Here is a 24,930-nt window from a genome sequence, read left to right on the forward strand (position 1 = left end):
GGAAACCTCTTCTAGTGTGTGGCCACCCTCTTGGTAAAGCCATTCTTCTAATATTGAGTCTGAACCTCCCCTGGCACAGCTTTGAATCATTCCCACGTGTCCTATCACTGAAACCCAGGGTGAAGAGATCAGCAAAGACAGGCTAATAAAATGGAGAATAAAATAACTTATCATATGATAGAGAATTTCTGGCATGACAGAGCAAGTGATGCTTTAAATATTTTGTGATATTTAAATATTTTTAAATAAGATTTCATACTACTCAACAGTCATACTAAATCATATTTAGTCCCAAGTGTCTGCAGAAATGCTACGATAACATAAACATCTGGTCAATCATTCTGATTTCTATCTGCTGATTAATTCCCTCAGTAAAACCATCCAGACATTTCTTCCTTCCCCCCGCCTCCCCTGTGAGTGATTTTTTAAAAAATTCTTCCCATGCTATTTCATCCACAAATCCAACTTGCATTGATTATTTTGGGAGTTTCTGATCATGCTGGAAGGCATTCTCCAAAAGTTTCTGGTTACTTAAACAAAATGTAGGAACCAGATTGAGAGACTCCCATAAGCACTGTCTTGGTTCAGGTAGAAACAAAGGAAAACCGAAAGTCTCGAGAGAAAACCACCACACAAATCAGTGGATTTCAACAAAGCAGTATTAGTTTTAAAAATATTTTGCATAAATATTTGTCACGTGGGTTTTGTTTGAGAAAACACTGGTGTCATTCTTTGCTCAGTCTTCTGCAGAAGGAATGGGGAAAAAATTACTATTCACTTACCTCCAATAGCTCGTGCTTTCTACCTTGAACTGAAAGCATTAGCAAAATCCAAATAAGGCTTTCTGCAGGTGCTTTTTTTTTTTCTTTCTGGCATAAATAATATACTTGATTTCCTGCATTTATCTCCTAGCTTTTATCTCAAGAGCCTTTTAATATCCCCTTGCTTTCAAGAGACCTAAATTAATGTTTTCAGAAAATGTTATGACTGAGATTTCTGCCTTTTGATAAATCAGTCAGCCACCTCTAAAGGAAAGTGCCTGGCATTTTAAGTTCATCATTCAATTTCAAGGGTTTTATTGAGTTATTTTTCTTTTGCTTATAGCAGAATTGTAGCTGGTACTCCTGATTCTAATGAAATAATTCTGGATTGACTCCAAGTTATTTTCATTAGAAGAACATGATCTTGTGTGTGTCAGGTCTATCCCTTTTGCTGCTCAAAGGGGTTTTGAGTCTGCAAGTAGGATTTGGAGACTGATCACAACTAACTCTTTTTGGGTGGAAAAGACCTACCCAACTTATAAAGGTGAGTGCTCTGTGGAGTTTTAAAGTCCTCATGGAAACAGAATGGTTGGGTTTACTTCCAAGTAGCTCTAATATAGGTAGAACACCCTCACACATATTCTGATTTATTCTTACCATGGGCTGGAAGACCACACCATGTGCTGCAATGGCAGCTCAAGGAATCTCAATATTTGCCAGTACAGTAGTGAGATTTCTTCCTTAAAGATGGTCAGAAAGTGATGTTCCAGCCTCCTCTGAGTTAACAGCCTTCTGTTTTCAAACCAGACTTGTGCTTTCTGACCCATTTCACTCCAGAGAAGAGCTGTCACTACAGTTCACTGATGGAAATTGATCTTTAGATCTCTGGTGTGACTCAAAGTCCTTTTAACTGAAAAGGTCAGGCAGAAGAGCAATGGTCTTTACTTTAGATACAGCTGAAATCTACAGCATCACAACAAAATCTTCTGCAGGCTGTGAAACCAAGCATTTACCCTAACCTTAGCTTATATATTTTGCCTAAAAAGCTAAAGTTAGGCAAGAGGAAAGGAAGAATTAGACTGAAAGGTAATTAAGCTCCTGCCCTGCACAGATAAAAGCAAACTGAACAGATATAATAACCAAGAAACAGCAGTAGCTGCTGGGAAAACTGGTTTATTGGAGCTAAGATCAGAGATTTCCTTACACTGCAGTTCACTTTAACTTCAGCTTTTTACATATTGTAAAAAGTAAATATTTTACATATTTACCATTTTGTCTGTGAGGTAAGTGTAAACTATAGCTCGAAAGGCAAGGAAAAGAATTTTCTTCTTCACTTCTAAAGGGCCATTATTTTCTCAAACATATCAAGACACCCTCATTCATCAAGGAGGTAATTAAAAAACATATGACAACATAAGTCACTGTTATTGTCCCCACAGCCTCTGACTGCGTTCTTCATTTCAGATTTCTTATTAAATTCTCTGATTTCTTCAGCAATATTCAACAGTAATCTCTGCAAGCCTCTCTCAGCCAATATAATAAAAAGAAGAAAACCAAAAACACCCACACAAGAAATGAAAGCTCTCACCAGCTCTATGTTAACATTCATTCTATAAAAATAAAATTGAGATGCTACCACAAAATCATTTCTCCAAAATTCTATTTTTTCCTTGCAAAGAGGAATCTCTAGACTCAATAAAGATTTTTATTAAAAAAAAAAATCAATGACACAATTTAGCCAAAAGTTAACTTTTCAAACTAATTTAAGTAACTAAATTGCAGCTACAAAAATGAAAATCACATGAGGGTTTTATTTATTTTGCTGTTGATACAGAAATTTTATACAGGATATGGTAATTTTTAATTGATTATGTTCCCATAAACCCATCCAATCCAATGTGAAATTGTAAGTTCAATAATCTTTGCAGCCACTATATTAAAGTGATTAATTTTTAGGGAGTTTGGCTCCCAGTCATTTGATGGGATCTTTCTCTCAGGGACCAGTAGCCAGCAGGAATCTCCTGAATTCCAACAGGGGGAAATACAAATTCCTGTACTGGGGAAGTACATCCCAATTCTGCCAGTGAAAGGTGAAGAGACAATTGGCACCAATTAAAGCACAGGAAATTCCATTTAAACATAAGAAATAATATTTTCACTCTGACCATGGTCAGGCATTGAACCAGGTTATCCTGTGAGATAGGCTGTGGAACCTTCATATTAAATCAAAACTCAACTGGAAATCATCCTCTGGAACCTCCTCTCCCTGACCCTGCTTTGAGTAGTGGCAGGAACTGCACAATTTCCAGAAGAACATTTATCCTAGAAGTTGGTGGATCAACCTATAAGCTGATACAAACCAGACTAGCAAGTGATTATTCATTTTTTCCCAGCAGACACATCAGGTTGAAGATGTTGGTGTGGCTATTCATGGCCAACATGGGCTCAATCTCCCCCTGACCACCAACACTCAGCACGCTCCAAGGAGCTTAAATTAACCTCTCACCAAGCCACTATTTTTCCTTCAGTACCAAGGTACCAAAACCAGTTTCATGCAACTTCCTCTAATCAAATTCCTTAGCTGAAAAACCCAGCTTCAATAGTTCTGGCCAATTCAGAAATAACACATTTAAAAATAGTCCCTAAATAAAGTTGAAGCCAAAACTGGCAACTGCAATCTGCTTGCAAATGTTTTGAGCAGAATAAGAGCCTAAAGGGAGTTATATCGTGAAGAATTAATCACTTCCCTTAAGAAAGGAAACAAGGTCAAGAATCTGGCATTAAATTCACACAGGATTTTTGGTGTTTCTAAATAAATTGTGTTGTGTTACTATTATTTACCCGTACTTGCTTGTACAAGGACTCCATTACTACAATCACAGCAGCATATGGGATATCTCCCTGTCTAGGATTTTTTTTCTTTTAAGCTAAACAGCCCATTCTGCTGAACAATATTTGAAGCAAGCCTGTATTGCTGATTTGCTATTTACTGTTCTGATAACATATGAACATAAACACTTAAGATGTAGCCATGTCGTGGTTTTGGCAATGCCAAGACTCATTCATTAAACTATATTAACACAAGCACAGTCTACTTTTGCAGCATGCTTTTTTGCTTGCTGTTGGTGGCCTGTCCTCATTAATACAGGTGATATCTGGGTCAAAGATCCAGTTAAAACACGATGGACCAGGTATTTATTCCTTTGATTTAGAGCTCTGTATCCTAAACTTGGTATCACCAACTTGGAAAGATGATCTGGATTTATATTTTAAGCCAGAATTCATTTCAGACAGGAACTGGGAGAAGACTTGGACAAAACCCAACTCATAAAATTTGGTAGAACCAGTTGATATTTGTGCCATTGCCAGGACATAAAGTGAGAAGAGAATTTGCCCCTTTAGTTCCCAGCTCCTTACAGCCACCTGACTGGTGATGTGGCAACGTCACAGGTAGTTTACTGCTCATATTCTTCTGCTCTCCTCTGAGAACTCTTTAGAGGTCCCAGGGCATTGCAACATTTTTAAGCTGCAGCTCACAAACCCTACGTGCTTTCAGAAATGTGAGCTCTCACATGGAAAACATGCTCAGTATTCCTGTCACCTTAATTAAACATGTTCTTGACATATGGTCCTCTGCTTACAAGTGGAATCAGTCTTCCTTGTGCATGAAAAAACCCTGGTGGCTTCTAGGCTGAACATGCTCCCTGAAAAAATTTAGATATATTCTCCAAACAAAGATATTTACCCAATCATAGCAATTATAACCAATTATAGCTAATTGCAATTTAAGACTAACACAGGATCTAGAAAGCTGACATGCTCCCTCAGGACCCCAGGATAATAATACAAATTCTAAATTCTGTCACCAAAATAAACTCAGACCTCCCAGTCCACACAAATACCAATCAAATGCTCCCTTCTTGTAGCCTGTATAAAGAGTGGCACGTTGTGAAATCTTCCTTGGGCTGGCAAATGCATAAAGCTACTCAAAGTAACAAAGAACTGTTAATTAAAAGAACCCTACTGATTTCTTTTCCATTTTTAATTACTGAATATCTGGCTTACCTGGGACTGCTTCACTGGATATAAACCTGGGATTACAAGCATTTATTTCCCATGCACATGATTTTTAGATAAATAACACTCCAGGACTCGTAAGTTCATACTTTGTTTGTGGAGAGATCTTGCCAGCCTGACAGAAATGTCAAAGCAACATCAGACATGAGATAAAAAGGAAGAAATCAATTACAAAAAGCTTTCTATCCATCCCATTAGAATAATGTATGCCTGCAAATTCAGTGATCTTTTCAGGTCCCAGTTGTGCACGTGGCTCATCCAATCAACTGTTCTGTGTTGGTTCACCTTAATTTTCCTCTTGCATTCACTTAAATGCTCTTTATCCATACACCACATTTTTCATCAGCTGGTGTGCTGGGTAATCATTAGCAATAAAAGGTTTCTACTGATTTCTGCACAATTTGTTCTCTTTGTTTCATTGAATACACTCAATCATTCTATCTGTATGTCCATCCATTTGGTTGCTCATTTTTGATCTGTTGCTTGCTGCTGCTGTTTGCATGTTGTTGCAAGGAGCAAAAAGTACATCTGGAGAGGAGGGGAGGCCAGGAGGTCTCTCCAAGGCAGGCTGCCCAAAGGCTGTCTGCAAGAAAACTCTTCAGAACGCACACAGGAAGGACAGAGGCAGGAAAAAATGCTGCATTTATGATCTTCATAAACATCACTCTTTTGATGAAGTATGAGCATAGGAAGCTGCATGGTATCGTCACAGGTGGTAGCTTTAAAGTAGTAAAATTGCCAATGGATTATAAAACCATGGAAATGCTAATTATGGAAAAAACAAATCTGTATTTTGGAGTTATTCTGGGTGTCAGAATAGCAACATTTGTGTGACTCAGGAACACCTCTGAGCTCCTGGACACAGACAGGAGTCTTGGATCCCTACATACAAATGTCCATTCCCTCACACAAGATACTCTGGCAGTACACCGGAAAAGAAGCAAAATGGGCTCCAAAAAATCCAGAAGATCCAGAGATTTCTTTGATCCAGTGGAACATGCAAGCCACTCTGTGGCTTTACAAAACAGTCTGTACTTCACACATTTTCCTTCTTTGTATGACATTCACTCCTTGGCCCAGGGAGGTGAAGCCAAGAAAATCATCAGTGCTCCAATAAAGGAGCACTCTCCCTCAGGGCACAAGCTGGCTCTGAGAGTGGTAACAGGTGGTTCACAACATTTTTATGGAGGAAGCAAGGTCAGGCCAGGCCATCTGGGAGTGCCAGTGTTGTCACTCTTGATACACATCCCTGCATTACGCCCTTGTAGCTCCCCATTTAGAGCACCACACACTTCCTTGTTAAAGGCCTTGTCTTGCTTGGATGAGGTTTTAGATTCTGGTGTAACAAAGCTTGTGATTGACAGCCTAGCCTAGAAATGCCTTAAGAAAAACTGCTTTGAAGATGAAAATGGCTCTTGACTGAAGTGTCTAACCCTTCTTTATGAGCTGCCTGGCAGCTTTTATTTGTGATTTATTTTCCTTATGGGTTCAAGTGAAGTAGGAAATACCAAACTGTAGTGGGCTACTTGTAACCATCATACCAGGAGAGGTACTAGTTTATGTCAACTCTCATCCTCCCCCCCTATATTTCTGTAGTCATGAAAATAGAAAAAAAAAAATCCCACAAACACTAACAGAAACCAAAAAACCTTTTTTGGTGCTGTTCCATGAATTTCACAACACACAGAGAAGGGGTGGCAGAAATTTGAAGAGTGGAACTCCTTCACTTTACCTCATAACAATCTTGTGCTGAAGGAAGGGAGAAAGGTGCCAAGAAAAAATTTTGGACTGAGATTATGGAGGGAAAGTTTGCAAATACCTACACATTAAGAAGACAGGAAGGACAGTTTTTAAAACTGAGCTAAGAAAATGGAGAATTATAGCACAATTTGCAAACATGAATTACTATATCCCAAACATCCTCATAGGTGTAGGAAAGCAGTATAATGGTGCACTTCCCATACCACTTTTTTGTTTTTCACTCTTTATTCTGCTGGGAATGAACTGAAGAAACTAAATTCATGATCACAACTATAAACTATTCTTGATAAAACTGACAATTCTGGTCATCGAAATAATTTTTCTGCAGAGAAGGAGTAAGGGTTAGCATTGTATGATTGTCAAATTAAATGCTTTCCTTCTCCATTAGGAGACTAAAATATGAATGGATTTTTAAGGCTTGTCAGAGACTTAGATATTATAACATCAGGCTTCAAACAGCTAAGCAGTTCAAGCAGCTGCAGAATTGCCTCACTCCAACATACACTTACCAATTGATAAAAATTACTGAATACATAATATCTTTTCATTCTAATCAGATTTTAATAAAAGGCTTTGGGGTGGGAAATAGTTGACTCAGCCACATGCTAATCTTATGTCAGTGAGAGAGAAAGTTGCCCTCATAATTTTGATCTAAGTACTCTGGGACATCATTCTGCTCCAATAAATTTGGTGTGAGCTGCAGCACCATAACTCAGTGCTTATGCAGCCAGGGCCAGGTAAAAGGAAAGCCCCAGGACTCCTTCTGTGGCTGTCCCACTGGCTTAGAACTAAAGCTTTTAACTTATCCACAAACATCTACTACTCTCTTATTCATTTCTGGGCCTCAAACAAGAAAGAAAGAGCAAAACTAGCTCACAGTTTCATTCCTCTCATCACCAGACTCGTCTGCAATATATACTTCTGCACAATTAGGAAATTTGAAGTTACTACTTTCAAAAAAATTCCATAGACACGACTTAGTGGTTCTCATTCAGCAGTTCTTAGAACAGCTGAAGGCAGCAAATATTATTGGCCAAAAAACCCCCCAAAAAAGCTCACAGTAATCAAGTTATTTTACAGATGAAAAGATATTTTATTAGACATGACATAAAACACACTAGAAGTCATCTCCTCAAAACAGAGAAAGGAACCTTTACAAACACCTAAGTTAGTAAAACTAATTGAATCAGATAGATGAATTCTCAAAAAGCCACCTAAACATCTGTCAGGATACAGCACAAACTGGGAGTATCTGATCAAACCATGAGACCTAGATTGAGGACCACCTCAAAGCCAAAAGAAGAGTGATTTTACTGTCTTACTTTATATTCCAGTGGAATATAACAAAATAAATACTTACTATATAGACAAGGGTCTGCACTGGGGAACAGATGCCCCTCAGAATCACAGTGTTCTGTAACCTTGAATATGCTTCACTCTACTGACAGTCCTGCTAGGACTCTCCATGAACTCAGGTGGTTCCCAAGATAAGGAAGGGTCACAGGCTCATGACTTTATTTCCAGAAGGAAATTTCTGACTTTCTGAATGTCAGAAATTCAGACTCCTCCAGTAAAAATCAGGTTCACAATCCAGCAGAAAAAGATCAACCCCAAACCACAGAAAGGACAGCTTTTTACAAAAGAGGCATTGTGTTTAAATGAACTTACAGGAAGAGTGGATGCTTGGAAAGCTTTTCCTGCCTTCAGAGACCAGGTCTGGATCACCTGTGCAGTGCATTTCAGAGTTCATTACTCCATCTGGAAAGCAGCGGTAAAAGAAATCGGGACGCGGTCTACAAAAAACACCATGGATATTAAAAACACAGAAGCTGTAGTAACAGATAAACCTCAGAGTGATTATTACATTTACTGCTTATTACACACATGCAGGTTGCTTTTTCCTAGAGTGATCCACCTTGCACAGAGCAAAGTGTAATGACCCCCACATTTCACAGGCCTTGCTAAAACGCCCAGCTCAGAACATCCTCAAAACAAGCACCAAAATCTAAAGCCAGCCTTGATGCTGTCTCAATGAATTGAGAAAACTTTTGAGTTTCTTCCGACCCTACTGTGAGCTGGGCCTGTAGGTTTGACTGGTGTCATACTGATCCTGAGCTAATAAACCACATGGAGAAGAAAAGTGAGTGATCACAGATTCAGAGACAAGCTGACAACAAAATACTTGTTTTGAGCTTATTCCTGCCTAAGGAAGAGGGTGTATTCTTAATTATTTTAAAAGCACCCTTCAAATAAAAGTGCCAAGTGCCATTACTGTCAGGGCATCAGCACTGCAGCAGAGAGGGTTCATCAGAAACCAAACACAAATACTGCTTCCTCAGTGCTGCAAAACTTCCCAGCAACAAAAGCAGTGCTGGACTCTGTCAAATAGTGGGTGAATTCAAGTCAAATGTGTACTTTTCAGCTGAAATTATTCCAAATTTTGATAAAGAGGCAAGAAGTACCTAAAACCATATTTTTCAGGGAGTTTTGTTTGCTAGATTTTTCTAAGCCCTTCATTCAAAATTATGCTTCCCTAAAGAAATGGTCTACCTAGGAATCCATTTACTTCTTAGCTCCCAGGTTTGGTGTGCCACAGATGTTGATGTCACCTGGAAATAGAATATGCTTCTCACAAAACACAGGCACTGGGTTATACAGAGACTCAACTGATTCCTATTTAATCAGATAAGGGGCACTGGCATCTAAACTCCCACATGCTGCGACTCTTCCCTTCAGTGTTGCCAATTTAATGGACTGATTTCAGCTCCCACCACTCCTTTCAAACCCCTCGCTTGTCTGGATCTGCCAGCAAGTCAAACAAATAGCCAAACACAGGGGCATGGATTCCTGCCACAGTGGGATGTCACATAATGAAGTTGTACAACACCTGCACCAGGCAAAGGACGGCTCCACAGGGGCCCCCTCTGACTCCACGTGCTCTGGAACTGCAGCTCTCTATTTACTGAGACGTGTTGTAGTTGCCAGTTTGTCTCCGCTTCTCTCAACAGCTAAACCCATCATTTATAACATGACACTACTTACCTTCCCACTATTAATTTAATAGTGTTTGTGCAGACACCATTCAGAGCTAGAGCCAAGGAAACAGCTACAAAACAGAATGAACAAACAGAACAATAATAACCTAAATACCAAGGAATAAATTGCAGCCTTACAGCATTTGATTTACAGATTTAAACCTTTACTGGACTGAAAATTGAATGATCTTTTTTTCAGCCTACGTTTTTTCTTCTTAGCCAGACTAAGGGCAGACCTCAGAGCATCATAATAATCATGACTTTGTTCTTATTTCCCTACACAAAGCCAGTGTTCCTACCATTCCATTTTCACAGGCATAAGTCAAGAAAAGAGAAAAAATTAGAGAATGAAGTACCGTGGGTTTGCAATTTTTTAGTTTTGTGATTCACCAGATTAAACTCTCATGCTCTTTGGGTCAAGCAAAATTCCTGTACAGACCAACATGTAAGATATATAGATATAGATATGTGTATATATACATATATATACATATAAAATGTATGTGTATATATACATATATAATTGATACATGATGCAATTAAACAGTTCACTTCCAGACTAAAGAACTGGCTTTTGGCTAAAACTAGACTTGGATGACTTCATTTATTTCTCTTTCAAAAGGATTTGGATGTTTTGATTAAATATTTCAGTGTTTTCCCCTTACATTTCCTCCTATGATTAAAAAATTTTTCAAATAAAATTGGAGAATAAGCAGGCACTGTCATATTAGGTAAGACTTAATCATCTTTTTTATTTGTGCTTGCATGCCAAGTCCCTAGACTTTCCAAACAACCTCATCTCAAGCCTATGAAGATCTCTGCCTTGATTTCACTGGCAGTTTGATCCTGCACATACACACATTTTAGATTAAAACTGATTTAATTTTGCAGTCCACACCATAGCTCCCTGTTGCAAAATGGGAGCCAATGAATTTTATTTCCCATCAGAAAAAAAATTATCAGGCAAATGTCTGATTTCCAGCAGAACATTTACAGTAATATAACTTTGATTATGACAGCCACATGAGCTATTTCCTCCTTGGGCTGGTGCCCCAGATGCTGCACTTCAGCAGCACTCATCCTGTCTCCATAAAACCTTTGCCTGAGGATATAACAGATCATAAAAATGTGTTATAGGGTCTATTTTTTAAAGTTTAAAAAAAAAAAAGTGGGACCTTCATGAAAGCAAAAATAAGGGTTTTCTCAGAATATAACAATAGCTGCCAGCAAAAATAAAAGAACAAGTCAAACCTAGAGGCACCCATACTGTTAAAAAGTCTTCCTTTTTCAACACCTGTGTTCACAGTGGCCACCCAATCCCGTGCTCTGTTTTTCCCCTGTATTGTTTTGTCTCAGTTTTTTATGGAAATTACATGGGGAAATTTTCCACAAAGTCAAATGCAGATGACCAGCAATGCCACAGCACTACACTCTCCTTTTTAAAAAACATACCTGCTTTTGAAGACAGGCAGTAATATTTAGTCTTTTTGCTGAGCTTTTTCTTGATTGTTCATTGTACACCTGACTGAGCTGTGCCTTCACTGTTGCATCTTCCTTACAGTGGCAATCCAAGCATCAAATGACAGTGTCAATGTAGGATGGTAAAAAAAAAATTTATTTCCTCTGCAGTTTTTTCCTTTAAGAGAGATTCATATTGCCCAGCTAAAGTCATGTAATCCAGTCAGTGAGAGATTTAGGCACTTCCAGGGGAAGGCTTAAGGGCACCTAAATTAACTTGTCCTTACTCCAGGTGCACTGAATCCCCTTCTTTGTATTAAACACTATATGAGGGGCAAAGAATTTTCACATCCTTTCCCCCTTTTCTCTCTTCTATGTATCATGCTTAAAGAAATCCACCTTTCAGGGTACTCCCTGAACATTCTTTATGAACATTCTGTGGCAGATCTCAGCAAATCAACAAAGGCCCACCACACCTGATGAGCATTCACATCACCAGGTACTGAATCTTATTAGTGTACAGGGCACTTGAACAACAATAAGCCTCAAGAAGTTCCACACTTATGGCACAAAGTGAACAGAACATCAAGGCTGGTGTTTCCTCAGTCTGGGTAGCAAGAGGAAGATTGGAGAAACTGGCAAGTTTTCTCCTGGACCTTGTAGAGGGAATCACAACAGAAGGCAAAACAGCAGGAAAAAAACAAAGAATGTCTTTTCTGATGGAGAAACTGACCCTAAGCTCCTTTCCTTCGTACACAACAGAAAGTGAGGCTCAGAACTGACTGTATGCATTTTATGAATGAAGAGTTTTTCGCACTGAATGGACTTGTCAGTAAAATATCACTCTAAGACATTCCAGAACTTACAACAAATGACTGGCAGCAGTCAAAACAAACTGAGGATCATTTCACACTTGTGTTAGAGCAACTGGAGAAAGAATAATCTATGGGAAGGCAGCCTTGTCTAAAAAAATGTTTCCAATTACCCAGTGCCATTTACATCCAATGCTAAGGCAAGGCTGAGTATTGCTTTGATTTTACTGTGTAAGGGACAATAAATTAAAGTGTGAATTAGCCAGTAAAGCAGAATTTCAGAATTATGCATATTTCAAACATAAGGCCAACAAAAACATTTGCAGTTCTTAGTGCTTCAAGGTGTGCCTTGCCAGTGAAAGTGCTTTAATCAATGTTGGTCCCTGGCAATATCTATGTTAAAAGGATCTGGGCGTGTATCACTGTAAGATTTCAAGAGATAAGCACAGCCAAAATCAGCTGGAACAGCTTAAGATTTACCCTTCCCATTGTCCTCTGCTTCTCTGCTCAAATTTACTGCCTACAACTGTAATTAGACCTCACCCACAGCACAGCCACTACTGTTCACAGTCCAGGTTTAAGTGCACATCTAATTCCATTGGCAGTTTAAGATGAAACAGCAGCTTCTAATTAGAAAAACTGAGCCAAGAGCACGGATTTTGCAATGGGTAGCAGTAAACTCCAGGAGAAGATCAGAGAAAACAATGAGGAGTCATTTCCTGCACTAAGCAGCTGAGTCCCACAGGACTTTCCAGTCCAAGCCTTGATTTAGAATAGCTGCAAATATAAATAAGACATAAGTAAAAGATTGGGTGTGACAGAAAAATATACATGTGAACAGTCTCTCAGATGGACTTGTCTTTGCTGATCAAATTCCACCCTTGTGGGCTGAATTGTGGAATTAAGGCACAGAATTTGTACACCTAGAAGCGCATATAAACCCAAAGGCTTGTGTGAGATGCCCTGAAACTGCACTGAAAACTGCTATAATGGACTGTAACGGAGACAGGTTTTCTTCAAGGCTTGGACTACACTTGGAACCAATCTCTGAGAGCTATCACACATTTTTCCACCTCGAAGTATGACATACATTACCTAAGAAAGCCTCCTTAATTTCGGTCTTGTCTGTTCGACGGATTATTTTCACCACAAAAATGACTGCTAGTGGCGTGAGGAACGAAATTGCCTGTGTGAGAGAGAGCAAATATCATGTGTGAGAGCATCAACTCCTTCTCAGTCCAACTGATTAATAATTAGCTGCAGCCATTTCCATTTAAACCAAAAGGCTGAATGATCTTGATCAAACTCCTGACCTTAAGCAAAGTGGGATGATTTGTCTTTTGCAACTCCAGGGTGACGAGCACATTAATATTCCAATATAGCCCTCGGTTATAATTGATTTGTAATTGCCCAGAGCTGCATTTAAAATGTCAGCTTCTCCAATGAAAAAGTAACAGTCCATAAGGTCCACAAAATTCACACACTGATCCATATGGAATTTGTACATTTTTTCCACAGTGTGTGTTGCTGCAGAAGGCACCACACTCAGGCTGAGTGCTCAGTAAGACCCTACTCAACAGAAGAGACTGCAGCACCAACTTCCTGGCATTTTAAAATGCTCTTTATCTTATTTTTTGTTTTCTTTTCAACTGTCATGCTTGAATGCATTGGGAAGATTGTGTCTTTATGATACTTTCATTTACCAGTGTTTGGATGTGGACCAAGCTGCTTTGTTTTGATCAAGCCCAGAAAAACAACAGCTGAGCATCTACAAGTTTAGTCACTGGTTAAACAGAACCTTATTCTGTAATTGTCAGTGCTGGAGGACAGGAATCCTCCTACAGGGAACCTGAAATGGCATCTCTGCCTCAGTGCACACTCAGTTTCCATGAACAGCACTTTTATTATCACAGAGCAATCTGGGCCATGATGATTCACCGGGAATGTCATCCAAAAGTCATCTTACTGCATGCAGCGCCCAGTCTGGCCTCTCAGGGCAGGTACTCATTGCTTTTCTCCAGAGACACACATCAGTTTGTCCCAAGCACAGCACCAGGGAGTTTCTCATTAAGAGCTTGCCATGGAAACTCTGATTCTGTTCTCAACCGGTCCTTCCCTCATCTCTTCTGTCTCAGACCTTCAGTTGCAGAGGTAAAAGGCAATTTACAGGCAAGGTAGTACATTTATGCCTCTTGCTGGTTCCAGTCTAAGTTAACCAATTCCTTTCTAGAACCTACAAACCTCTTCACAACCACATTTGGTCAAAAAATATCAGAGCCTTTCAAAAACATTTATTCTCTTAAACAAAAGTGAAAATTACTGGTTGAGGTTTGGAGGGTTTTTTAAACAAGGCAAAAATTAAGCTGTAAATAGCACAAGGGGTGCCAGGTCTTAAGTAAGATTATGCTTTCTTTACTGAAGCTGAACTATGCATTAGTTCTTAAATAGCCCCACTGAAACAAAAACCAGACCAGACAGATATATTATGACAAAGGACACATGACTCAATCTTCTTTTTATACCACAGATTAATCCCAGCCCTCACTTTATGATTTTAGAATATTTGAGTAGAAAACAGTATGAGAGTGCACTATGTTTGTTATTTTCCCTGTGCATCTTGTACCAGATTGCCCTCGCCTGCATCTGCAAAATATTATCTAACTCAGTGAAACCTGCAGATTAAAACACAGTCTGGAGTCTGTTCCCCTTTTCTACATTTAGGAAGGCAGGGATCAAATTTTGTGCAAAAAGATGTGTTGTTTCCACTTCAAATCTCCCTCTAAATCGGTGTGAGATTCAAGTTTGGGTGCCAATGCCACGTTACTGCTCCAGAAATGTTCACTTGTCTCTATCCTCATCAACAGTTTCATTTCTGCTTTCAGAGAAAAGTGTGAAATAAAAAAAAAACCAAGTCCTAAAATCACAAGATTCATTCTTAAAAACAAGGATTGCCACCAGGAAAAAAAAAAGAGATGAAGAAAAAGATCTGCATTCCAGTACTGAAGAACATGTGGGAATATAGCCAAGGCTGACAGGCTGATAGTGGTGGTTTAATGGAGGCAGAAATCTTTTGAACAAGCAGGAGCAGCAGAAATTATCAACAAAGAATAGCATTCAAGTGGCAGCTTTTTCCAAACCACTTCCCCATCCATCTTCAGAAATCTGGTAAAACTGCAGATTTCATCATACTTCACAAGCATGTGAATTTTTGAGGGAGATGAAGAACTATTCATGTTTGTGGTATATTGCTGCTCCTTACACAAAAGCATTACCTGGAAGGTGCTTTTTATTCTGCAGCAAAATGCACACACAAAGAAATTTTGGCTTGTGACAGACTCCTTTTTATTTATTTTGAAAAGGTTCCTCTATGGCTCATATCTATACCAGATTTGGTGACATTCTAATGAGCAATACTCTCCTCAGATGCATCTCAGCAACATTTCCTTTTCCAGCAGTGAAATATTCCAGCATTGCCAGGCTTTTGTGAAACATGGACAAAATCTCTGTCATTTATTATTCATCCTGGCAAACCAGAGATGTGCTGAAGTTATAGGGACTCCCACACACTTCCATGCATCCAAGGGAAAGCTGGCAGTTACCTGCACTTTCCAAGACAAGGAATATTCATTGATAGAGAGATAGAACCAGGCTCAGGTCTTGCCAGTATTTGCTACCCATGCAGGAGTCAGCTTTGTCTAATTTGGATGTTCATTCACAACATTTCCCTTGAATTCAAGTCTCTCATAGCAAATAAAATAATCCAGCAATTGATAAAGTCTCAGAGATTTCTTTCTGGTAAGCCATAGTCACGTGTTTCAATATCAGAGTACATCAGTGGCAACAAATTCTGTCCATAATGAAAGCTTGTGATCACTGCTAGAGTTGGATTTTTCTTCCTTTAAATTTAAAAAATAAGAAAATAGTATAGAAATTACCTATGTTTCTTAATTTAAGAAGCTGTTCACTGTTTAAAGTCTGAGCCAGAAAGTGAACACAGGCCATACAAATGTTACTGACACAGAATTGCCTGAAAGTTCCACCCACCACAAACTTTGCCAAAATCTGGGGCTCTGGGAACAGGGGAATATTATCGTTATATCCCAGAATTGTGCTTCCCAGTGCCTTCTGCCTAGAGAACAAGAGCATGGACTAATGATTATCCCAACTGGTTTGAAAAATAGTTTCACCACTGCAGCAAAACCCTGTACAATGATTCAGCCTTGGTTCTTGAACTCTTCAGTTATAAACAGATCAGAGAAACCATGTAGCAAAGTAATGCTGAGCATAAGGAAAAATCACACAACTAAACTCAGTCTTTCCCAGCACAACAATTTAATGTTTGGCTTGGGGGTTATTTTGTTTGTTGCTTGATTTTTGGGTTTTGGGTGTTTTTTTACACAGCTGTCTTCCATTTCAGGAAAAACATACATTTTCACCCATCCAGGATGAAAAAGTCCATAATAGGGCTGCTTCTTAATGCAATATAAACAAAACGTTTATTGTTTATGAGGGCAAATTTAAAAACCAGGCCTTCAGCCTCTGTCTTAGAAGGCTGGGATATATGGTTGCCTCATATGCAGGAGGCACCTTTAAGTTGTTCCTTAATTAAAATTTTTTCATAACTGAAGGGTTAAGCCTTCATAAAAAAGCTGAATAGAAATTATATCACAGATTTTCATCATCATCATTTTCATATCACTGAATTCAAGTTAGAAAAGCAAAACCCTGGCCTCACTGAAGACTCAGGAAAAGATGACTTTGAGGCAGCTGTGGAAAAGACTGAACTTCTACTTTTACAGCCTGAACTATACCCATAATTTCTCAGCACTTCTGAGGTGGTCTGTCTTGTTGCACTCTTATATACAGAGATTATTATGATTGGTAATCATTGCTAGTGAGGGTTATCAAAGCTACAAAGTTTGATAACCAAATTCAGCCATCTATTCTGCACATCCTGAGCAGGGAAGAGCCAGAAGAGCAGTGACAGCAGGGCAGCTCTGTGATATATTCAGTGTTGGCAGAAGCTAAAACAAAGGTTTTGCCTTTGGGGAAAAAAAAAAGATTATTCAGAGTCAAGTATCTCAGTGCCTAACATGCCTAAAACAAATTGGATTTCAAAATTTAAGCACTTAACCTTATAAGAGCATGGCAAGGTTTTGTCAGGTCACCCAACCAGCTAATTGAAAAAGCTTCTCTACTCATTTCTCTCACATCCCTCTAAGCTAACACTGCTTTCATTCCTAAACTGAAAAATCAACATTCATAAATTCAGTCATCTGATAATGCTTCTTTTTAAAGACTTCCCGTAATTTGGTACATTTTGGACAACATTGGTTTGGACAATAATTGCCTTTAGGATTAAAGGAACATCCTCTACTTGTGAAATATTTCCTACTGCTTATCAAATGACAGTACACTCAGCTGACAGCCATCAGATGACCCAGAGGCCTTTAGTACTTACAAACATGAGACGTGTAGGGATGTTGTCTGATTGCACCAAAGGATTTTTGTACAGCCAGATCTCCTCTGGCTGGATCACCCGCTGGAAAGGATCCAAAAATTCTGTAAAACTGCAAACAACAATCAAAGATACAAATTTTTCACAATGATGACCAAAAACACCCAGAAGAGTTCTGCTGATTTAGAAAGTCCCCCAAATTCGACATAGCCTGCATGAATTATCATTATTACTAAATTGCTACATTGCCATCCTACCTCACTGCATTTTAGTAATACAAACTTTATAAATACACCCTTCAGAAAATGTGTTTTAAAAGTCTACACTTTTAAAGCTGTTCTACAACTTTATAAAAGTTCCATGAACACTACTGTGGAGAATAAATTGTCTTTTTTTTTTCTTCTTTTTGTGGGAAAAGTGTGCAAATAATACCATGAGGTTAAATAAATCATGTAGTCATTTATTATCCATTTACAATCATGTAATGCAGTCTTTTACCCGGTAGAAATTATATAACAAATATAAAATATAAAATGTTTTTCAAATGTCAAGATTTTGAAGCATAACAGTTGCATTTGCAGGATCACAAAGCAAAAGAAAGAGAAAGAAGCAGCCCAGAAAATTTCTTCTACTGACAGAAAAGAGGTAATTTTAGAGAATATCTCCAAAAGAAACTTTCTCCTAAAAAAGATGGGCTGTCAAGCTTAAGAAGAATCTGAGTCTACCAGAAATGCCTCATTCTACCAAAACAATTTAAATTTCATTATTATGTCAATTATCTATCTTAAAAAGCAAATCAAAAACAAACCCCCAAACAAACTAAAATCCCCCATGGTTCTGTAATTAGGTTATTTTGAAATTAAGAGTATCAAAATAAAATGTTGAGGTTACATTGTCTATAGAAAATAATTTGTGTGGGTATCTTTTGTCATGCACTGAAAGCAAAAGCAGGAATTGTGATCCTTGACTGTAGTAGGAAGTTTCAAAAGCTTTTCTTGACTACCTAAATTGTCTCACTTCATTTAAACCATACTCCTTTTTCCACAGAGTCCTTCAGTGCTCTTTAACTTTTCTTGGCTCTGAATTAATATCAGACAACCTGGGAAGTTTGGCCTTTGCTTTACATTGTTCATTTTAGCTCTGGTTTATTAGGACTTGAGGAATGGCTGCTGAGGAAAGACACAGGGACCAGTTTTCTGCAGATTGCTCTCACCTAATAAGCCCATGGAGCCAGAACTTGGAGATGTAGCAGCCCAAAGCTTTTTTTACTGTAAATTTTCCAAAGCCTAGGGCTTTAAACATCTCCAAACCCAGGTTTTATGCCAGTAGCAGGCATGTCAAGTGACTTTGTAAAGAGAAAAAGCCCAAAGCAATTTGTAGAGCAGAGTAAAATTAAACCATACTCACATATGCAACCCTCCCCAGGGAAGACAAGCCCTCAAACCGAGCTAGGTCAGCTATTTCCTAAACAACAGCAAACTTCTTATCCTACTCATGGCACAGGGGTTGGAACCAGCTGCTCTTGAAAGGCCTCTTCCAACCCAAACCAGTCTCTGACCCCCTTTAGCTGAGCACACTCAGACTCCCCCTCTAGACAGAACATTCAAAAGAGCCCAACTGACCTCTTATTCCTCTCCTTTCCTAAAGGAAAATAACAAAATTAAGGACCAGAAAAGGTCAAACACAGTCTTGTCACTTGTAACAATATTTATGTTTCCTATACTGGCCTACATGGACAACAAGATTATTCTGGAAGCTTAAGGAGTCTGGTTTTGCAAGGGGAATATTTACTGTTATGCTCAGCTTCTCCAAACCCAGAGTCTGAGCCTGCTCTCCCAAGAAGGTGAACTTCAGAAGTGTCAAAACAATTTGTTTCAGTGTTTTCAAAATGAAAACTTAAAGCTTTTTTGAGTTTAAAAGACAATGGCTTGTGCATGACATGAAAATAAGAAACAATTCTAAAGAAGAACAGTTCCAGGTAATGTATCACCCATATGAAAAATTCATTTTACAGTTTTCAACTAGAAAAATAAAGGTCAACTCCTAGACAATACAAGCAGGTTTGGTTCCAAGCTTCAACTAAAAGAAAGTCCTAAAGTGTATTATTTGAAGCATTTCTGGTAACTGCAGAGAGCAAGCAACACACAAACATTTGTGCTTCAAGGTGACCATGATATATCTGTGCACCAGTGCACTTTTGGAAAGTTTGTCACATTGGATCAGAAATTTAATTAAATTGATGTTAAGACATTTGACATTATGAACAAATGCCAGCAGATTTAAAGGTTTGGGGCTCTTCTTGATCTTTTGTTTCATGTCCCCTCGTGATGTAAGAAAGCTAAAATTGTAGTTAAGTTTGAGAAATTAAAATAAAAAAATCAAACTCATTTCTCACAGGAAAAAAGCTATGACACCGCAGATACACACTGTCATAAGATTTAATTCCTTTAAGAACATAATAACACATGCTAAAGAGATGAAAATATAATAAATAACAAATAGTATCTGATTTCAGATGAGGACTGATTTTTTGATTAATACATACTCACCTGTACTCGTATTAAGAAAGAGTAATTTCAGCAAATCTATCAATGACTGTAATCATTATTATTTTATGCAACAGCAGCAGTTTTGTATCCACTATATATTAAATCTGATTATGTATTCATTTATTTCTTGGACTAGTGCTCTGATATCTTCCAAAAACAGTGTTCAAATTAAGTGCAACATAATGCAAAAAAAAAAAAAAAAAAAAAGTTTTCTGAAACTGGGCAAAATAATTTCAAAATCACTGTTGAAGGAGAAAAAACATAGCTGCAGAAGGCAGCAGATGTCTCTGTGAACAATACAGAAATAGAAAGTAAACAGTTAGAGGATAGTGACTGTAAAAAAAGAAATCACTTTCTTTTTTTTTGTCTTCTGAAAGAGCTCAACTGCTAATTAAATTTTTATGCCAAGACTCATAAGAGAACAATTCTCTCCTTTTTTGAAGCATCACCAATGGGTGACTGGATATGAGATTTCACTAGCTGGAAGGCAATTCCCTTTGTAGTGTATTAATCATGAGGACATACTGGTTTCTAAGCCGCCTAACACCTGGTGATTTACGTTCCTTTGTCCCAACCAAAAGTACAGCTTATCGTTATTCATAAGTCAGCACAAGCTTGTTTAAAGGACTGGATGTTATTAGAAATGAATGCAGTCCTTGGATAAAGAAAACTGGTTTTGATCATTTTGTGTTATGGCCCAAAATACAACCTCAGTCCCCTGGCAGCAGGTGGGCAAAAAAGCTTCCTTTGTTTTAGTACAGAAAAATTTAGTCGTAGCTTTTTGGCCTTACATTTCCTTCATTTTTCCATATTCACCCAATGTTTTTAACTGCTTAGCAAGCAAGATTTCGAACACTTCAGCCTAATGATGTGAATTTAAGGCATAAAAGGTCTTCCATTAAATTCGAGAGCCTCTAACTGTGACTTTCAAGCAGCCCAAGGGAAACAGGAGCCCAAATTTCATTAAAAACATCGGTGAGCAACAGGTGCCCCAGTCCCTGGGGTTGCTTTGGCCATGCCAACACTGCTGCTTACAGCCCCACACTGAGGAAAAAAGCTGCTCTTTTCTGAGGACACGAGCACTGCGAGGTACATTAACTTCATTTCCATTTCACAGCATGCAGCCCTTTAGCATCATTTTGTGCCAGCACCACATCACAGCCAGAGCCAGGTAACAGTGCACTAAAAGCAGCTTTGTGATGATATGGACTGAAAACTTGCAGTTATCCTTTTATGAAACCATTCACTGGTAGTGAACGAATCAAACAGAGCACAAATATCCTCACAGAGGTTTTGCCCTGAGCTTCCACCATGGTTTCCGTCTCCCATAAGTCACAGCAGGATATTGTTTAGCACCTCACCTTATGGTTTCCACCACTACCTGGCCCTCAGCTGCATGAATCACACTGCAAGGTTTAAATTTGCTGCCTGCTCCTGAGCATCAACTAAAGGGTGGGTGGTTGGCAGGAGAGAGGGGAAATTGGGGGTTTTTGCCCTTTACTTTTTCTCTTGCAGACAAAGCTTTCCCCAAATACCAAGTGACAGTAACTGAGAGGACAGAGCAGTACACATGGTTTGACAAAGCAGTAGGAGAGAATGATCATGAACTTGTGATTGTTCAAACCCAGACTTTCATCCCAGATACCTAACGAATGACCCTCCTCTTTTCTAAGCTTCATCTGTTGATAAGCAGATTTTATCCTCAAATAGGTCTCTCTGCAAGTCCCCATTGGGGCAAACAACAAAAAGATAGCAGATATTAATGAACTTCTCTTATAAATCACCTCTGAGGGTCTGTGAAGAAAAAAATTGGCTCTGACCACCATTCCCTGCCTGTAGAACTCTGTGTGAGCAGACCTTGCTGCCTCTCCCAAAAACACATATTAACTGTGGTTGGGCTGCTGGAACTCCATTTTGGATGTTTTTACATGGATATTTCCCCTAGTATTCCCCAAACCGGGTATCAAATCTAGCAGTAAAAGCCCTTCTAGTGTACCTGCCATGTTAAATTGTGCCATCAGTTGTTCTGCAAGGTTGTGAGCGGTGTCAGTGGCGCTGAAGTTGGTAATAGTTGGCCTAATTACAGAATTGGCCTAATTGCGCAATTTGCAACTCAATGAGAGATTCCCGCACCAGAGATTCACTGCCCCAACATTTTGGATGAAGAGCCATAAAGGAGAAAGAGTCATAAAGGAGAACACATCATTGGGCCCAACAGCTGTGGAGATAAGAAAATTGTATTCTAAAAGACAGGATTTGCTTTAGGAGCTTCCCACAGGTGATCCAGGCTAAAAGAGAAGGAGCCCGGAGTTTGCATCATCTGGGTCCATTGCATTGACCACTTTTGTTCACATCACCTTGGCTCGCATTTGAATTCAAGACTTCAACCTCGCCTTTCTGAAACACACTAATAGTGGGGAAAGCATTCATGTCTTGTTATTTGATAAACCTGGAGAGAATAACTTATTCTCAGGCCGTGAGAAAACCTAGCCGTGTTTACTGCCTACAGATAATATTATGGAAAAATCCCTCTAACTTCTTGGTGGTTATTTTACAAACTCCTGCAAAACCAGACAAAATCTGAAAAGCTTGAAATGGTCTGTGTCTGGCATGTAAAATTAACAAAACTGAAGCAGAGGGGATAGTGATGAAGGGAGATAAGAAGCAATGCCTGTGGTTTATCACCATTATTCTGCTCTCCACAGAGTTGGAGCAGTTCAGACTCTGAAATGTTGCTGTCTGCGTGTATCAGCATGATGAGACAGCTTTGTGTCAGCTCAGAGGTTAGCACGAGCAAAGAGATCTGAGCCATTTAATATCTAAAGTAATTTGGGAAATCCACAGCTCCTCAGCCATCCAGAAGGGTTTCAAAAAATATGGCCAAGACTCAATTATGAATGACAAGAAAGGAAGAAGCTGGCATGAATTAAAAGTATAACTTCAATGATATAAACTCTGATAGAAAAAGAAACATCCCCTGTAGTTAAGGCCCAACACTGGGTGTCAAGAGATTTGATGCTTCCTGACATGGTTTTACAAAGCAAGGTAGGGCAAACCATTGCAGTATCAGCATCAAAGTAACTCCTAATGCTGCAGCTTGTTTATGAACTGGACTGGTACCTACACGTGCCAAGCATGCACTGCTGACAAACACCCAGGTAGGAAAGCAACAGCTTCAACTCCTCTGAAGAAATCGAAACGAAAGAGTTAATTTAAAATATATATCAGAATTTATATTGCAATAGGTACTGAATGCAAAAGAGTGCCCATCGGAATAGGAGCTAATGTTTTATTGGTTCTTCATAGGCTTTTTTTAATATCATTTTTTAACTGCACTAAAACCAGCTAAGTACTGTACACTCACACTGACACAGAAGCACCAGCATCCATAAATTTTCTCTCTACCTTTTTAACAGCTAAAAACTTTTTATTTCCCAGTCCAATGCCATGCAGTGTATGCACCTACTATTTCTGATTAACAATGTATAACCCCGATACAGAGCTTTATTGGGACTGATAAAGACAAAGGGCAAGGGCAATGTTTTCAGCGGTTTTTATTTAATGCCACTGGCAAATAGAGGGCTGGTTCTTGAGGGTAGGTTTGGCTTCGGATGAGTCAGTACAACTTGATGGAAAATATTTCTGAATACTTTAAATTAGCTAGCAATTGCAGTGTGACATTTAATTAGCACATATGCCTCCATTAGCCCTTCAGACATATGAGAAATCATTTTGATTAAGTAAAGACTGAAAATTAATTCTGATGCAGTTTTAAAATACACACATATTACCACAGCTGTCATATTTCCTTGAAGTACTACAAAAGGAGAGTTTCTGGTATTTTTCTTCAGCCTTATTAATAGGTTTCCCAGATTTGCCTCACATATCCACTGATTTTACAGCTATATCTCAGGGTATAATTTCTCCCAAAGATGAATGGCCACCCTCTGTACTCTCCTCCTTGCGGCCAACACTGCACCCAGCAAGGAGGCAACAGCTGTGGAGCCTGGGATCAGTTAAAAGCACAGATCTCGAGCTAGAAACAATACACATTCACAACAGGAGTCCTGCGGCTTATGAAATCACATATAAATGGGATATATACTTAGAATACCTAATATGAAACAGCAAACCAACAATCTTTTCACAGTCCTGAAAAATATAGAACAGCCTGGGGTGGAGTTTTAGAATCTAATGTGAGTTTTCTTCGCACTTAAATTACATTGTCACTGTTTTCTCAGTCCCTAGCATTTGAATTCTCTCTAAGTAAACTATTTCCTTCCTGTGACACAGAGGAAAGGGGAAGGATTATCTGAGCATGCATGAACAGCGCAAGAACAAGGAGTTAGCACAGCCAGGCAGTTGTTCTTGAACATCTGAAATATTCCAAAAACTTCCAGTCCATGCATTCTCCTTGTTAGGGGCTGAGCCTTTGAAAGCAAGTAGAACTAAATATCACTGAGCATCATTATAGCCACTGTGATTCTAGAAAACTCCCATTCCATGGGAATAAAATGGGTTTCCAGACCTTAAATTACTTAATTATCTCTAATACAATCTTTTCACCATCATGTCTTCCTCACAGAAGTGGAATATTTGGAAATGAGCAAAGTGAAAGGAAGAAAGAGGGAACAGCTGGTCACGCTGCATTGCAGCTTTGATAAGAAGAGCAGGAGACAAGAGTGACTATACTGAACCATAGAAAAAATCCCACTGCAAAATTAGTCCAAGTCATATACTTTGGCTTGTTTTTAATTTTTGCAACTTTGCTTGACCTAATATTGAAAGCGATCTTTGCAACTTTGCTTTCTGGTCAGCAGAATATAAAATAAACCATTCTGAAACAAAAACAACTTTGTTTTGGCATTTAGCTGCCCCTGGGGTGAAAGAGCCATTCGGTCCTTGTGATCCCTGCTCACATGGAACAGTGCTGCCCTTGGAAAACAAGGCAAGGAAGTCAGAGCTGCTGCTTATTGTGTCAAGGTGCAAGTCTTCAGGCCTTCCAGAAAAGTAACAGAA

The 24,930-nt window shown here is 38.8% G+C and overlaps 1 protein-coding gene across 1 annotated transcript in view; it reads right to left on the reverse strand.

Moving 5' to 3' along the window:
• Positions 1 to 24,930, reverse strand: part of PLPP4 (phospholipid phosphatase 4) — a 48,579-nt gene that overhangs the window by 14,145 nt on the left and 9,504 nt on the right. The window contains exons 2-5 of the mRNA XM_039554067.1: positions 17,366 to 17,474; positions 13,000 to 13,090; positions 9,642 to 9,705; positions 8,268 to 8,392 (exon numbers count right to left, since the gene is read on the reverse strand). Of these exons, the coding sequence (XP_039410001.1) occupies positions 8,268 to 8,392; positions 9,642 to 9,705; positions 13,000 to 13,090; positions 17,366 to 17,474 (389 nt within the window). The remainder of the gene's footprint in view (positions 1 to 8,267; positions 8,393 to 9,641; positions 9,706 to 12,999; positions 13,091 to 17,365; positions 17,475 to 24,930) is intronic.

Source organism: Corvus cornix, chromosome 6, assembly GCF_000738735.6.
Source record: "Corvus cornix cornix isolate S_Up_H32 chromosome 6, ASM73873v5, whole genome shotgun sequence".
NCBI lineage: Eukaryota > Metazoa > Chordata > Aves > Passeriformes > Corvidae > Corvus > Corvus cornix.